Source organism: Lissotriton vulgaris, chromosome 2_1, assembly GCF_964263255.1.
Source record: "Lissotriton vulgaris chromosome 2_1, aLisVul1.2, whole genome shotgun sequence".
In the NCBI taxonomy this organism is placed as follows: domain Eukaryota; kingdom Metazoa; phylum Chordata; class Amphibia; order Caudata; family Salamandridae; genus Lissotriton; species Lissotriton vulgaris.
In genome coordinates, this window is record NC_141687.1 from 723,643,768 (window position 1) to 723,660,049 (window position 16,282).

At 51.4% G+C, this 16,282-nt stretch overlaps 1 protein-coding gene across 4 annotated transcripts in view; it reads left to right on the top strand.

Moving 5' to 3' along the window:
- Positions 1-16,282, top strand: part of STK33 (serine/threonine kinase 33) — a 1,296,925-nt gene that overhangs the window by 960,559 nt on the left and 320,084 nt on the right. For all 4 annotated transcript variants that reach the window (XM_086956010.1, XM_086956012.1, XM_086956013.1 and 1 more), the window contains one exon: positions 3,089-3,174. In XM_086956010.1, the coding sequence (XP_086812136.1) occupies positions 3,089-3,174 (86 nt within the window). The remainder of the gene's footprint in view (positions 1-3,088; positions 3,175-16,282) is intronic.

The following is a 16,282-nucleotide window of genomic DNA, read 5'->3' on the forward strand; positions in this document are numbered from 1 at the left end:
TAATGCTAGAGCAGGGAATTTAATGAACATACCCAACATGCTCTAGAAACACTGATTCCTTGCTGCTACATGGAATTAGCACAGGAAATCAGAATAAGGTTAACCAGGTAACAGACTCAAGTAGGAAAACCGGAAGCGCTGACAAGTCTGTAAATATGCGGTCAGAAGCCCCATAGCGAAAACAGAAATATATGATATCAGGGAATAAAGGAAAGGTGGCAGCAAGGTCAGATTGTGAAGCAAGCGGAGAGACAGATAAAGCATAATGCTGCAGAAAGCAGCTACAAGAAAGCAGGACACTGCAAAAAGGAGCTCCCTGTAAGAGCAGCTCAAATAGGAATTCTAAATGTATAATCCAATCTTAAATCACTCCTACTAGTTCACACCCATACAGGGTGATCGGAACACGGAACTGGTGCAAGCTAGCTGCAACACACTCTAAGTGAGAGGAATTAAAGTCCATCTCCCAGCACTCTGCCTGGTGAAGTGCATGGAGGCCACAGGAAGTAACAAGTGAAAAGAACCAAACTTTGAAATGGAACATGGAGAAAGAACATCAGCATGCTGGTAGTGATAATGCGGTGTCCAAAATATAATGAAACTAAAAAGCTCCTCTCCAGTTCTCAGCCTTGGGTAAGTCATACAAGTACCATAATGCATCAGGAGTTGCAAGGCCCTGCTGAGGAAAATAAAATACCCCCCTCTTTAAATAGTTCTGAGCGTTTGGGTGAGGCAAGCGACCTTGGCAGCTGTTTGGCGATTGTTCCCCCTTTCCATACATCATCCTTCTCTCCATTCTACGCTCCATCGATTCTTCTCTGCATCCAATCATCCCTTAATTCCATCCTCTATCCATCTCTGTATTCATCTCTTTCTCTCTCCATCCTTCTCGTCATCTCTCCTACCTTCTATCCATCTCCTTATCCTTTAACCCCTTGTGTGCTGATGACGGAACCGCTCCGTCATCAGCTGCGGTGGCGCTGTGCTGATGACGAAGCAGTTCCATCATAGCCCGCCCGCCGCTCATGCGGGGCGCGAATTCTGCGCCTGCACTGAGCATTCTATTGAGCAGGCGGGGCGATGACGGAACCGCTCCGTCATAAGCACAGCGCAACCGATGCTGGTGACGGAGCGGTTCCATCACCAGCATGCGCCCGCCGCTCTTCCGCCCCGCCCCCTTAGCACTGCGGCGGAATAGCCGCCGCAGTGAAGGGGTTAACTGCAAGAGGTCGTATTTATGAGCAGACCAGAGTCTACGATCAACATTAAAGGAGCCATACGCAATCACTTGAATGTTTTGTATTGCACAGCGCTATTCAATGACACCCACCCTGTGCTCCGGCTGCTAAAATGGAGGTTTGATGACCCACACGAGCAGTTGGTTAGTAAATCCTGGAACGGAATCCGGTCTAGATATATATATATATACATATACATATATATCCAGACCGGATTCCGTTCCAGGATTTACTAACCTACTGTATATATATATATATATATATATATATATATATATATGTATATATATATGTATGTATATATATATATATATATGTATGTTCCCCACACAGAGTAAAGTCCCAGGAACCACAAAAGACTCGCACTCCAGGGTCCGTGTTCAAAAAAGCGTTTATTGGCGACGCGTTTTGACCAGGCGGTCTTCTTCGTTATATATATACAAACCCAATTCACCCTTCTCAGGGCAAATAATTTGGACGAACTCACGTGCACTAGCGATTTTACTCTTTTTATTTAATTTTAAGCCTTCCGATAGAAGTTATGGCAAAGCAAACACAGATCAACGCGTTTCGGGAGTCTTCTCAATTGCTCACGATCGTGAGGTGATCTGAGGTGGAGTGTCAGAGTATTACAATGTGTAATCATTTTAGCCACTGCATCTCCAAAGTGGTATGAACATTGTCCCTTAATCGGATCTCCCGAGTCCTAGCGATGCATTCTGGAGATGCAAAAAAATAGTGAAATTGGCTTTTTTGTGCTTCATTAGCTCTGTTTTCTTGTGGCTAAGGGCAGCGATCGAATTTTGCCCGACAGAATTTAATGTTGCCCCTGTATGACGAGTCTCTTAAAGCGGTGCTTGAAGTGTGGAATACAGATTCACATACTGTACTTGTTATGGGCTCTCTCCCATGATGGTCTTAACCTTGCCAACACATCTGGAAATTGTGGCTTATTGGTTTCGAGTTGTCTTTTTGCTGTACCTTCTGTCTCGCTCGCATGACTATTACAGCCTCTCAAGCCCTGCATCCCATCAAAGTGTCGGAGAATTATAGACGTTTAGTTTGTACTGCTAAGCAGCCAGTATTTGTTTGGAGTAGTAGCTATGCGCATGTTTAATTATAGGTTTGCTCCCCTTCAAGTGTTTTCTCGAGCTATGTTCTATTTTTCTTTAAGATTTGTTTAGCTCCGAGCAGCAGCAGCGTACAGCTTTATTTTGCCGTGGATGGGAGGTGAATTCGCCTGCTCTAGTTAGAAATGATGATAAGTTGAATGATAGTGACACAAATGTGTACACATACAGTAAAAACATCAGTTTGTGGGTGATTTGTACAACAGAATCGAGGTTTATGTTAGATAATCCCAGGGCCACTTTTAGGGCAGTGCGACTGGTGCGGCCGCACTGGGCGGGTGGGGTGAGGGTTGCTGTGCTTACCAATAATTTATGATGAGGGGGCACTTTTGGTAGTAAGAGAATCCGTGGAGGCAGCCATTGGGTGTGGGGGCATACAAAATGATTGACGCACCGAGCGCCACCAGCGCTAAAGCCGGACCTGGATGATCGTAATACTTTACAGATCAGCAATTCTAATTGTGCAGTAGATTTACAGATATGAATCGATGCATTTATTTGTATGTATTTTATTGCTTATACAGCCGTCACACCGCCATCTCACTAAAAGTAATGATGATGAGCTGCATTATGTGATTAAATGTATATATTTTTTTTAGCGCTGAGGTAACATAAGGATAACGGTTTTTTTCTACATCTAAAGAGCACCACATGTTTCAGAATATTGTCTCCTATACTGTAGCATCTATTGAATGTATTTTTAACCTATTCTTTGTATAGCTAAGGATACTTTGAAGCTTCTGATGAAAGTGGACCCTGCCTATCGAATCACAGCTAATGAGCTACTTGACAACCCCTGGATAACGGTAGAGTATTTTAATTGCTTATATACTACGTCTTAATCTCTTAAATAATGTATAAACTAGTACTGCAGTGCATTTCTCCCCCTAAAGTACAGGGCAGAGCATTAGGCCTATTCATATGATTGTTTAAGCACACATTGTGTACTGCTTCTGTGGGGCACCCACTAATCTTGACTCTATTTTCATTATTTTCTAAATATGTTTAAAGCTTGGGTTCTTTTTATTTATTGGATTATGGCAATTAACACGTGTGCACGAATTACATATCACTGGTGGAACACTTCCATATGCCTTGAGTCCAAAGTTGGTGAAGTATATTATCTTGGCCTCATTAATTACAATGTGTGCCCCAGGCAACAAGAGAATGGTGTGAGGCTCACCCTTCCTCTTTCCTCGCAGAGTAACCCTTGGGTATGGGTTCGCAGATCTGTGTAGGTGGGGTTTTGGAGCAGTCTACCACCTCACAACAAATATTATTTATCTATAACGAGTTCCCAATAAAAGCCTGTTCATGACATTAAAAATAAAACAAGAGTACACAGAAATGTGATAATCAAAACATTTTCAGTTTATTTTTTTATATAGCAGCTTCAAGGCGCTAGAGAATCAGATGATTTACTTGGAACAAAATTCAGGTAAAAATACAGGTAGGGGGGCGTGGCCAGGCAAGATGGCCGGTTGGAGGTGAACCCCTCCGGCTGCGCCACCATGGTGTGATTCTTACCTGATCAAGACGAGCTATGTAGTGTCCACGGGTGTGTGCACGAACCGAAGGACATTGAGGATCGCCAGAGGCTGAAAGCGACAATTTTTTCGGCTCGATTGCAGAGTTTTGCGTCTGCCATTGATGAGTAACAGGCCTCAGCAAGGCCTGCGAATGCAAAGGGGTTCGCCCTTCTGTGCACGGAGTCCTCAGACTACACAAAGAAATTGGAGCGGAAACTGGAAATACAAAGACATAGTTTAATAAACCTTTACGGGCCAGATGTAGGAGCCCTAATACCGGTCGGTAACGGCCGAATTCGGCCGTTACCGACCGGTATTAGGGTTTCCAGATGTAGGGGGCCTATATTTTACCGATTCTGTAAAGTTACCGAATCGGTAAATTTACAGAATCTGTAAAATACCGAATCGGTATATTTACCGATTCGGAAAAACCACATGTAGGTGGCACTCCTAAGAGTGCCACAGGCCCTTAAAAATCGGTATTTTACCACCCAAATCCTATTGGGTGGTAAAATACCGAATTCAGGTGGGGATGTCTGTGTGCCCCATGGCACACAAGCCCGGAATTGGGGTGCTAGAGGGTGTCAAAGTGACACCCCCTGCACCCTTGCAGGATTCGGTATTTACCGATTCTGTAAATACCAAATCTGTATTTCCCATTGATTCCTATGGGCTTCAAGGCCCATAGGAATCAATGGGAAATACAGAATCGGTAAATACCGACTCTTACAGATTCGGTAATTTTTTACCTACATCTGCCTCCTTCCAATTTACCGACTCTTAAATACCGAATCGGTATGAGTCGGTATTTAAGAGTCGGTAAATCGGATTTACCTACATCTGGCCCTACAGGTAGTACTACAACCCACACAACACTCTACAGTATTGTAGAAGGTAGCACACAGAACTCAGACATGCGGTCCCCTTTTATACACAAAAGAAGGGGCTCATAAGTAGGCGGTTACAGCTCAAAACATGATTTACAACCATATATGGACATTCCTTGAACATAATCGATACATGGGTGGAGTTAATGGTTCTTGAGACCCGCCGAAATACACATTCCAATCTACGCTAATCAGAGACAGATGTGACTCCTACTGAGCATGCGCTAGACACACAAGGGACTATTTATAGCCTGTTGCTGGGCAAACTTCAGGGGTGATAATCAGTGAGGTAGGACTCGCCTCGTGACGAGCACATTGCAATGTATAGCACACAAGATGGACGCCAGAAAACAAAATGGAGTCTGGCCGTATTTCAAGTACGAGCGGGAAAACTAGAACAAAGACACAATAGCATGTCTTCAGTGAATGCTTAATACTATCGCTGTTTTATTTACAACACCGGGGTGAGCACGAGAGGTCAGAAGACGGCTGCATCCGAGACCGAGACTACGCGCGGGTGATACGGACCCAGTGGTCGAAGTGGGGAATAAAAAGTAGGGGAACTGGGGGTGGAGAACCAGGGGGCGGGAATAACCGAAGATTGGATCAGTGGGCGGAGTCAGGGGTGTGGCTAGAAATCGCAAAACATACCAATTTTTAGTACGTTTAGCATTTCACTGACCAGTTGCAGCTTATAACGTTATTTAATTCAAACAATGGATAAACATGTTTATTTGAGGTTTAATTCAGGAAAAAGCAAATACTCATAGGTAATACAGGTTTATGTAAAGGGTGCAAAATATAAGCAGGAACAATGGCTGGGCGCTAATTCAGGATGGTGAGTGTAAAAATTCAGGGCAAGGGGTCAAACTTCAGGACAAAAATTCAGGACAAAAATTCGGGGCAACAAGTATGCTTTGCAGACACATCAGTGGATGTCATGCAATAGTATATAAATAAATAGGCAAGGAACATAAGTACAAGTCACTTCTCCTATCCCGTCACCGCCCCTTCCCAGTCATTTCCTCGGCCCCGTCTCCACTCCTGCCCGTTCACCGCTCCTGCCCGTTCACCGCTCCTGCCCGTTCACTGCTCCTACCCATTCACCACTCCTGCTCATGCCTAATCACTGCTCCTGCCCAATTACTGCTCCCGCCCAGTCACTTCTCCTGCCCCTTCACTTTTCCTGCCTCGTCACTTCTGCCCCGTCACTTCACCTGCTCCGTCACTTCACGTGCTCCGTCACTTCTCCTGCCCCGTCACTTCTCCTGCCCCGTCACTTCTCCTGCCCCGTCACTTCTCCTGCCCCATCACCGCACTTGCCCCGTCACCGCACATGCCCCGTCACCGCACATGCCCCGTCACTGCTCCTGCCCTGTCTACCGCTCCTGCCCCATCCACCGCTCCTACCCATTCACCGCTCCTGCCCCGTCACTTCTCCTGCCCCATCACTTCTCCTGCCCCGTCACTTCTCCTGCCCCGTCACTTCTCCTGCCCCGTCCACTGCTCCTGCCCCGTACACTGCTCCTGCCCCGTACACTGCTCCTGCCCCGTTCACCGCTCGCTCCCGGTTACCGCTCCTTCACATGCCTAATCACCACTCCTGCAATGTAAGAATCTAGCCTGCACACCTGTTTGATCTCAGACTTAGGTAATGTTTTATAAGAGTATTTATCTGTATCGGGAGCTACCCAGTGGTCAGTTGAGCCCACAACTGCGAATGAAACTGCTATGTAGAGGCCTAGTATAAACTAGGTCTGACCGGGAGCTCACTCCAAATGTCCCTAAGGTTTCAAAACATTTTACACAATTGATCAAAATTACTCAAATATTGTACAAAAAGATCACACATTTTTTAGAAGGTTCAAACTTTTTAGTTAACCATTATTTGTGCACTTATCAACAAAACAGTTTAGATACATGAAATAATAAGCACATTGTATCAGCTTTAGCAATCAAATTATTTTGAGTGAAAACGATCAAGAGTTAAACAGTTCAAAAACAAAAAGTTTAACATTTCCCAATGCATTTCGGGTCATTTTTCGACCCTTCCTCAGGGGACTTTCAAACGTTGAAACGAATCCAAATTTAGTATGTCTGTGTTATCCAAATTCAGTTCCGAAAACGGGCACTGCAGAGTTAAATGAAAAAAATATATTTCTGATACTCAAAATTTACTTGTACATAAAGATTTAGGATTAACACTAATTCCCAGAGAAAAGCTAGAAATGTGTAAGTGGTGATAGAAGAGAAGCCAACACCCTAAAAAATATACTCAAAAACCTCAGTGCGTATGACTGTGTTGAAGTACGAAGATGTGAAATATACTCTCTGTACCTGACTAATACTTGAAACCGTTGGTACTGGTTTAAGCCCTGTCTACCGCTCCTGCCCCATCCACCGCTCCTACCCATTCACCGCTCCTGCCCCGTCACTTCTCCTGCCCCTTCACTTCTCCTGCCCCGTCACTTCTACTGCCCTGTCACTTATCCTGCCCCGTCACTTATCCTGCCCCGTCACTTATCCTGCCCCGTCACTTCTCCTGCCCCGTCACTTCTCCTGCCCTGTCCACTGCTCCTGCTCCATTCACTGCTCCTGCCCCGTTTACCGCTCGCTCCCGGTTACCGCTCCTGCACATGCCTAATCACCACTCCTGCCATGTCACTTCTCCTGCCCCATCACCTCTCCTGCCCCATTACCTCTCCTGCCCCATCACCTCTCCTGCCCCGTCACCTCTCCTGCCCCATCACCACTCCTGCCCGGTCACCTCTCCTGCCCGGTCACCTCTCCTGCCCGGTCACCTCTCCTGCCCGGTCACCTCTCCTGCCCGGTCACCTCTCCTGCCCAGTCACCTCTCCTGCCCAGTCACCTGTCCTGCCCAGTCACCTCTCCTGCCCAGTCACCTCTCCTTTCCTGTTGCCTCTCCTGCCCTGTCACTGCTCTTGCCCCGTCACTGCTCTTGCCCCGTCACTGCTCTTGCCCCGTCACTGCTCTTGCCCCGTCACTGCTCCTGCCCCGTTCACTGCTCCTGCCCCGTTCACTGCTCCTGCCCCGTTCACTGCTCCTGCCCCGTTCACTGCTCCTGCCCCGTTCACTGCTCCTGCCCCGTTCACTGCTCCTGCCCCGTTCACTGCTCCTGCCCCGTTCACTGCTCCTGCCCCGTTCACTGCTCCTGCCCCGTTCACTGCTCCTGCCCCGTTCACTGCTCCTGCCCCGGTCCCGTTCACTGCTCCTGCCCCGGTCACTGCTCCTGCCCCGGTCACTGCTCCTGCCCCGGTCACCACTCCTGCCCCGGTCACCGCTCCTGCCCCGGTCACTGCTCCTGCCCCGGTCACTGCTCCTGCCCCGGTCACTGCTCCTGCCCCGTTCACCGCTCCTGCCCGGTTCACCGCTTCTGTCCTTTCACCGCTCACTCCCGGTTACCGCGCCTGCACATGAATTTGAATTTGAATTTAAAATACTTGTAAAGCGCAGCGTTCACCAGACGGTTTCTTGGCGCTATGAAGGCAAGGTTAGCAGAAGAGAGGCAGAAAATAGATTACTACGAAAAAGCCTGATTGAACAGGAAGGTTTTTAAGCCTTTATGGAAAAGGGAGTAGTGTTTGGCCGACCGCAGATGGTCGGGAAGGGAGTTCCAAAAGGTGGGTGCCAGGAATGAGAAGTTGGCCCCTCCCCACTTTTTCCGCTTATAGCGGGGAACCTGCAGAAGGGATTGAGAGGATGAACGAAGTTCTCGGGCAGGAACGTATTCCTTTATCAAGGAGACTATAAAAGCAGGAGCTGAACCCTGGCGTGCCTGGAAAACCATGCAGCCAGTTTTAAAGAGGGAACGCTCCCTAAGAGGCAGCCAATGGAGCTCCTTCAATAACGGGGTGGAGTGGTGGGAGCGGGAAAGGCCGTACACTAGCCGGGCCGCCTGGTTTTGCACCAGTTGGAGCTTTCGTAAACTGTAGGCTGGAATGCCGTTGTACAGGGCGTTGGCGTAGTCCAGCCGGTCACTAAGGCAGACATGATCAGTTTGAGTGACAGGGGGGAAAAGAAACGGGAAACAGTGCGAATAGTACGAAGAGTGAGAAAAGAAGAAGAAACAACAGAACTAATTTGTGAGTGTAGGGTAAGGTGATTGTTCATTTTAATGCCTAAAGTCTTGACTGTAGGAGAGGGGGTGGGAGGGAGACCCAAGGAAGAGGGCCAGAATAGAGAGTTCCTGGGACTGGAAGAGCCACCGGTGAGAACCAACTCAGTTTTATCAGGGTTCAGTTTCAAGTGGTTGTGGCTCATCCAGTCCCTGATAAAAATCATAATAGACTGAAAATTAGAAATAGAATGGGACGAAGGAGAAAGGTTAAAGATGAGCTGGAGGTCATCTGCATAGTTGTATACGGAGACCTCCATCTGCTGGAGAGCAAAGATTAAAGGATAGATATAGAGATTAAACAATAGAGGGGAAAGAGAAGAGCCCTGAGGGACACCACAAGTGATCTTAAGTGGAATTGCTGTGAAATCCCCCAACCGGACAGCCTGGGTGCGGTCCCTCAGGAAGGACGATAGCCAGACCAGGGCTGAGCCCCCGATTCCCGCCGCTCTGATACGTGAAAGCAAGATGGAGTGGTCCACCGTATCAAAAGCGGCGGAGAGATCGAGGAGCACCAGGGCCTGGTGTTTGTTTTGGTCCATGCCCTCGCTGAGGTTATCCAGGACTGGGACCACGACAGACTCAGTAGAGTGCCTGGGCCGAAAACCCGCCTGACGAGGCGCCAGACCCCCAGTTGCTTCTATGTGGGCACTGAGTACCGATGTAACATGGCGCTCGAGCACCTTGCCCAAGAAGGGCAGCAGGGAGATGGGGCGATAGTTGACTGGGGCGGACGGATCTGCACCAGGCTTCTTTAAAATAGGCACTATTGTGGCAGATTTGAAAGCTGGAATCACAACCCCCTGCGCAAGGGAACTGTTGAGAAGAGTAATCGGGGGCTGAGTACAAACAGAGTAAATCTGTTGAAGGATGCGGGACGGGCAAATGTCTGCCGGAGAACCTGACTTTACCTTAGGAAGTGTTTCCAAGAATACTTCTTCAGTGAGAGGGGGGATTGAAGAGAGACAGCACTGGGCTGTGAGAGGGAGAGGGGGGTTGAATATTGGTCTTGATTTTAGTGATTTTATCCAGGAAATAATAATTCAGTGAATCACATAAGGACTGGGTGGGAAGGGCTTTAGGTGTAGCCCTCTCAGAAAAGGCTAAATCATGAACAATTGTAAAAATCTCCCTGGATTTATTCTCTGCCACCAGTGTTTTGGCTGAAAAGTAGGCAGTTTTGGCTCCTATAATAGCTTTTTTATAGTCACTTAATAGTGTAAGATAGTGGGTTTTCAATAAGGGGCAGTAGTCCCTTCTCCATTGCCTCTCAGCTCGCCGGAGGGTCAGCTTTTTATCCTTCAAGACTTCACTGAACCACCGGTTTGACTCCTTAGGTCTTCTGGTTGAAATCCGACGTAGGGGGGCTACTGAGTCGCAGCCTCCAGCGAGCCAGGTGTCAATGGCGGTGGCTTGCAATGAAGAGGATAGGGCCGCCAGGTTGGGTGAGGAGTTAAGGAGAGAAGAGGATAACGAAGGGAGGTCAACACGGTTCCAGTTCCGCGCCCAGGTGTTTTTTGCAAGCGGGACCTTGGTTACAGGGTTGAGGTGAAGGGAAAAAGAGATAAGGGCATGGTCAGACCATGGGCATGGGGACACAGACATGGACGAGACAGAGCTATTGAGGGACCAGACTTGCCTAATCACCACTCCTGCCATGTCACTTCTCCTGCCCCGTCACCTCTCCTGCCCCGTCACCTCTCCTGCCCCATCACCTCTCCTGCCCCGTCACCTCTCCTGCCCCGTCACCTCTCCTGCCCCATCACCTCTCCTGCCCCATCACCTCTCCTGCCCCGTCACCTCTCCTGCCCCGTCACCTCTCCTGCCCATCACCTCTCCTGCCCGTTCACCTCTCCTGCCCGTTCACCTCTCCTGCCCGTTCACCTCTCCTGCTTGGTCACCTCTCCTGCCCAGTCACCTTTCCTGCCCAGTTACCGCTCCTGTACATGCCTCATCACCGCTCCTGCCCCGTCCCTTCTCCTGCCCCGTCCCTTCTCCTGCCCCATTCACTGCTCCTGCCCCGTTAACTGCTCCTGCCCCGTTAACTGCTCCTGCCCCGTTAACTGCTCCTGCCCCGTTAACTGCTCCTGCCCCGTCCACTGCACCTGCCCCAATCACCACTCCTGCCCCGGTCACTGCTCTTTCCCCGTTCACCACTCCTGGCCCGGTCACTGCTCCTGCCCCATTCACTGCTCCTGCCCCATTCACTGCTCCTGCCCCGTTCACTGCTTCTGCCCGGTCACTGCTCCTGTCCCGTTCACCGCTCCTGCCCGGTTCACCGCTTCTGTCCTTTCACCGCTCACTCCCAGTTACCGCTCCTGCACATGCCTAATCACCACTCCTGCCATGTCACTTCTCCTGCCCCGTCACCTCTCCTGCCCCATCACCTCTCCTGCCCCATCACCTCTCCTGCCCCATCACCTCTCCTGCCCCGTCACCTCTCCTGTTCCGTCACCTCTCCTGCCCTGTCACCTCTCCTGCCCCATCACCTCTCCTGCCCCATCACCTCTCCTGCCCCGTCACCTCTCCTGCCCTGTCACCTCTCCTGCCTGTCACCTCTCCTGCCTGTCACCTCTCCTGCCTGTCACCTCTCCTGCCTGTTCACCTCTCTTGCCCCGTCACTGCTCTTGCCCAGTCACCGCTCTTGCCCAGTCACCGCTCTTGCCCAGTCACCGCTCTTGCCCAGTCACCGCTCTTGCCCGGTCACCGCTCTTGCCCCGTCACTTCTCCTGCCCCGTCACTTCTCCTGCCCCGTCATTTCTCCTGCCCCGTCATTTCTCCTGCCCCGTCACATCTCCTGCCCCGTCACTTCTCCTGCCCCGTCACTTCTCCTGCCCCGTCACTTCTCCTGCCCCGTCACTTCTCCTGCCCCGTCACTTCTCCTGCCCCGTCACTTCTCCTGCCCCGTCACTTCTCCTGCCCCGTCACCTCTCCTGCCCCGTCACCTCTCCTGCCTGTCACCTCTCCTGCCTGTCACCTCTCCTGCCTGTCACCTCTCCTGCCCCATCACCTCTCCTGCCCCATCACCTCTCCTGCCCCATCACCTCTCCTGCCCCATCACCTCTCCTGCCCCGTCACCTCTCCTGCCCTGTCACCTCTCCTGCCTGTCACCTCTCCTGCCTGTCACCTCTCCTGCCTGTCACCTCTCCTGCCTGTTCACCTCTCCTGCTCTTGCCCCGTCACTGCTCTTGCCCGGTCACTGCTCTTGCCCGGTCACTGCTCTTGCCCGGTCACTGCTCTTGCCCGGTCACTGCTCTTTCCCAGTCACCGCTCTTGCCCAGTCACCGCTCTTGCCCGGTCACCGCTCTTGCCCGGTCACCGCTCTTGCCCGGTCACCGCTCTTGCCCGGTCACCGCTCTTGCCCGGTCACCGCTCTTGCCCGGACACCGCTCTTGCCCCGTCACTTCACCTGCCCCGTCATTTCTCCTGCCCCGTCATTTCTCCTGCCCCATCACCTCTCCTGCCCCATCACTTCTCCTGCCCCGTCACTTCTCCTGCCCCGTCACTTCTCCTGCCCCGTCACTTCTCCTGCCCCGTCACTTCTCCTGCCCCGTCACTTCTCCTGCCCCGTCACGTCTCCTGCCCAGTCACCAATCCTGCCCAGTCACCGCTCCTGCCCAGTCACCGCTCCTGCCCGGTCACCGCTCCTGCCCGGTCACCGCTCCTGCCCGGTCACCGCTCCTGCCCGGTCACCGCTCCTGCCCGGTCACCGCTCCTGTCCGGTCAGCACGCCTGCCCGATCACCACTCCTGCCCCGTTCACCACTCCTGCCCCGTTCACCGCTCCTGCCCCGTTCACCGCTCCTGCCCCGTTCACTGCTCCTGCCCCGTTTACTGCTCCTGCCCCTTTCACTGCTCCTATCCTTTCATTGCTCCCGCCCGGTTACTGCTCCTGCTCATGGTTAATCACCACTCCTGCCCTGTCACTTCTCCTGCCCCATCCCCTCTCCTGCCCCATCACCTCTCCTGCCCCATCACCTCTCCTGTCCCATCACCTCTCCTGCCGCGACACTTCTCCTGCCCCGGCACTTCTCCTGCCCCGTCACCACTCCTGCCCCGTCACCACTCCTGCCCCGTCACCACTCCTGCCCCGTCACCACTCCTGCCCCGTCACCCCTCCTGCCCGGTCACCACTTCTGCCCATTCACTGCTCCTGACGTTTACTGCTCCTGTCCGGTCAGCACTCCTGCCCGTTCACTGCTCCTGTCGTTCAATGCTCCTGTCCGGTCAGCACTCCTGCACAATCACTTCTCCTGTCCCATCACTTCTTCTGCCCCTTCACTTCTTCTGTCCCATCACTTCTCCTGTCCCATCACTTCTCCTGACCCGTCACTTCTCCTGTCCTGTCACTTCTCCTGTCCTGTCACTTCTCCTGTCCCGTCACTTCTCCTGTCCCGTCACTTCTCCTGTCCCGTCACTTCTCCTGTCCATCACTTCTCCTGTCCCATCACTTCTCCTGTCCCATCACTTCTCCTGTCTCATCACTTCTCCTGCCCTGTTCAGTGCTCCTATCCGTTCACCGCTCCTGCCCAGTTACCGCTCCTGCACATGCCTAATCACCGCTCCTGCCCCGTCACTTCTCCTGCCCCATCACCTCTCCTGCCCCATCACCTCTCCTGCCCCATCACTTCTCCTGCCCCATCACCTCTCCTGCCCCATCACCTCTCCTTTCCTGTCGCCTCTCCTGTCCTCTCACTTCTCCTGTCCCATCACTTCTCCTGCCCTGTCACTTTTCCTGCCCCGTCACTTCTCCTGTCCCATCACTTCTCCTGTCCCATCACTTCTCCTGCCCTGTTCAGTGCTCCTATCCGTTCACCGCTCCTGCCCAGTTACCGCTCCTGCACATGCCTAACCACCGCTCCTGCCCCGTCACTTCTCCTGCCCCGTCACTTCTCCTGCCCCATCACCTCTCCTGCCCCATCACCTCTCCTGCCCCATCACCTCTCCTGCCCCATCACCTCTCCTTTCTTGTCGCCTCTCCTGTCCTGTCACTTCTCCTGCCCGTCACCTCTCCTGCTCGTCATCTCTCCTTCCCCGTCACCTCTCCTGCCCCTTCACCTCTCCTGCCCCTTCACCTCTCCTGCCCCTTCACCTCTCCTGCCCCTTCACCTCTCCTGCCCCGTCACCTCCCCAACCATGTTGCCTCTCCTTCCCTGTCACTCCTACCTGCCCCTTCACTTCTACTGCTCTGTCACTTCTCCTGCCCATCCCTTCTCCTGCCCTGTCACTTCTCCTGCCCATTACTTCTCCTGCCCGGTCGCCTCTCCCGCCCCATCGCCTCTCCTTCCCTGTCTCCTCTTCTGTCCCTTTTCCCTGTATTTCTCCTGCCCAGTTCAATCTGTGTATAACATTGACACATTTCACATGGTGGCAAGTAACCCACAGTATTCTGTCTGGGGAAAGCTCCTCTGTAATCACTAACTCAGCATGATATGCTAAAGGCTGAACGCAGCGCATTGTCATTCGAAAGGGAATAATCAGCCTCAATTGGAATGACAATGAGCCTGTCCACAGTCTGTGAGAGCTCAGGGAGGGGCTGCTGCTGCCTCTGGAGTTCAACAGAGAAGTGCGAGGCGCACCTGAAAGCTGAAAGAAAAAGTTGTAGTTTTTAGGTTGGACTATTCTTGCCGTCCCAGGATGCTTTTTTTGAATGAAAGAAGTAGGGGAACGGACTGAAATAATTTTTTTAATTAGGGGCACGCCGTGCCCTTCCGATCCCGCCCACTTCTACCACTGTACGGCCCAAACCAGTAGCAATCAGGCGGGCAGGTCCCGCAGAGGCTGGAACAGGCTCTGTAACTTCCCAACAGATACCCGATACCAGCTGCGGCAACAAAAGGTCCCGGGAGCGCACCATCAATGAAAGCGAGCCGAGGAGGGTCCAGGGGGAGACCGCGTCGACGATGCAGCCACAAGTGACTTCCACACGCGATACCTGCAGTAAGCTGGGTGAGGCGAGCCCCTAATTAAGGCAATATAGAGGGCCAGAGAGACGTTTGAGGAGGCAAAAGGAAAAGTATAGCAGGACACCAAAGCAAAGACATCGTCTTTGCCTAACCCCAAGATGGCAATCCCTGGGGAGAAATAAGTGGGAAGAAGTGTGTATGATTATACAGGGAATGCTAATTTGACAGGCAGTGTTTTGCGGCGTAAAGTGACAAATTTCAGCTGGCACAGAGAAGCATAGGCAGGAGAGCAACCATAGAAGAGAAGGAGAGGAGCCTCTCAGGGAGGTACCCGCCTGACCCTAAGACGGAGACCAAGGCCCATTGTCATGAGTAAACGGGGGCTGCCAGATGCGACCAGCAGTCAATGCTTCCCCATTGACGGAGGTCACGGAATAGTGGTGGCCACAGAGCATTAACGCATAAGCACGAGCAGGAAAAATGGGCCATACGTATGCCACCGAAAAGGTCCACAGGCAAGTTCACAATTTTGTTTAACCCTATGGAGAAGAGGCTCGTGCAAGACCAGGGAGATGCTGATGCAAGCATGATGCTTACTAAAGATGACCTCCTAGCCTGGAATTAAAAAACAAGCTTCTCACAGAACTAAAACTAGATATAAAAGCCTCCATGAAGCAACTCATGTCCAACCTAGCAGAGCGTATGACTGCCCTCCAACAAGATGTTGATTCCACTGGTATGAGGGTAATGGAGGTGGAGCCTTGGACCCAGGAGTTGGATAGGCGAATGGCGTATACGCACGAAAGAGTCCAGGACCTTCATATCCAGCTGCAACAAGCTCTTTTGAAAAACGAGGATCTTAAAAATAGGTCTCAGAGAGACAATATTCGAATCAGGGACCTCGAGGAAAAAGCCGAAGGCCCGGACCTAAAAGAGTTTGTCGAAGGGCGCTTTGCGTAAATAGTGAGCCCACGTAAAATTAAAATAAAACTAGAAAGAGCGCATCGAGTGGATATGCTGTTGGAGCGAGAGAGATGTCGAACCCGAGATGTCCTGGTCAAGCTGCACTCTTTCAAGGTGAAGGAAGCTATACTGCAAGCGGCATGGAAGAAAGACAAGATCTCCTTTCAAGGATTCAGCTGTACGCTTTTTCAAGACACTGCTCAGTCCACGATACAAAGACGACAACTCTTCCGACCCCTGATAACGAAGGTAAGAGCCGACAACATTAGATACCGCTGGACTTATCCGTTTGGGCTTGCCTTTGAACTGAAAAACAAGGCACAGCATATCTCAGACTTGGAGAAGGGCCTGGAACTCCTGTGGCTCCCAGCTACAGAAGAGCTGGAGTCTCTTGCCTCCACAAAAAAGGGAGGAACCGCCCAGACAACGCCATCCCAGTGGCGATCTATCTCAAAGGGGAACCAAACCAAGTGGGCTCAACTTTTACTAGTGACA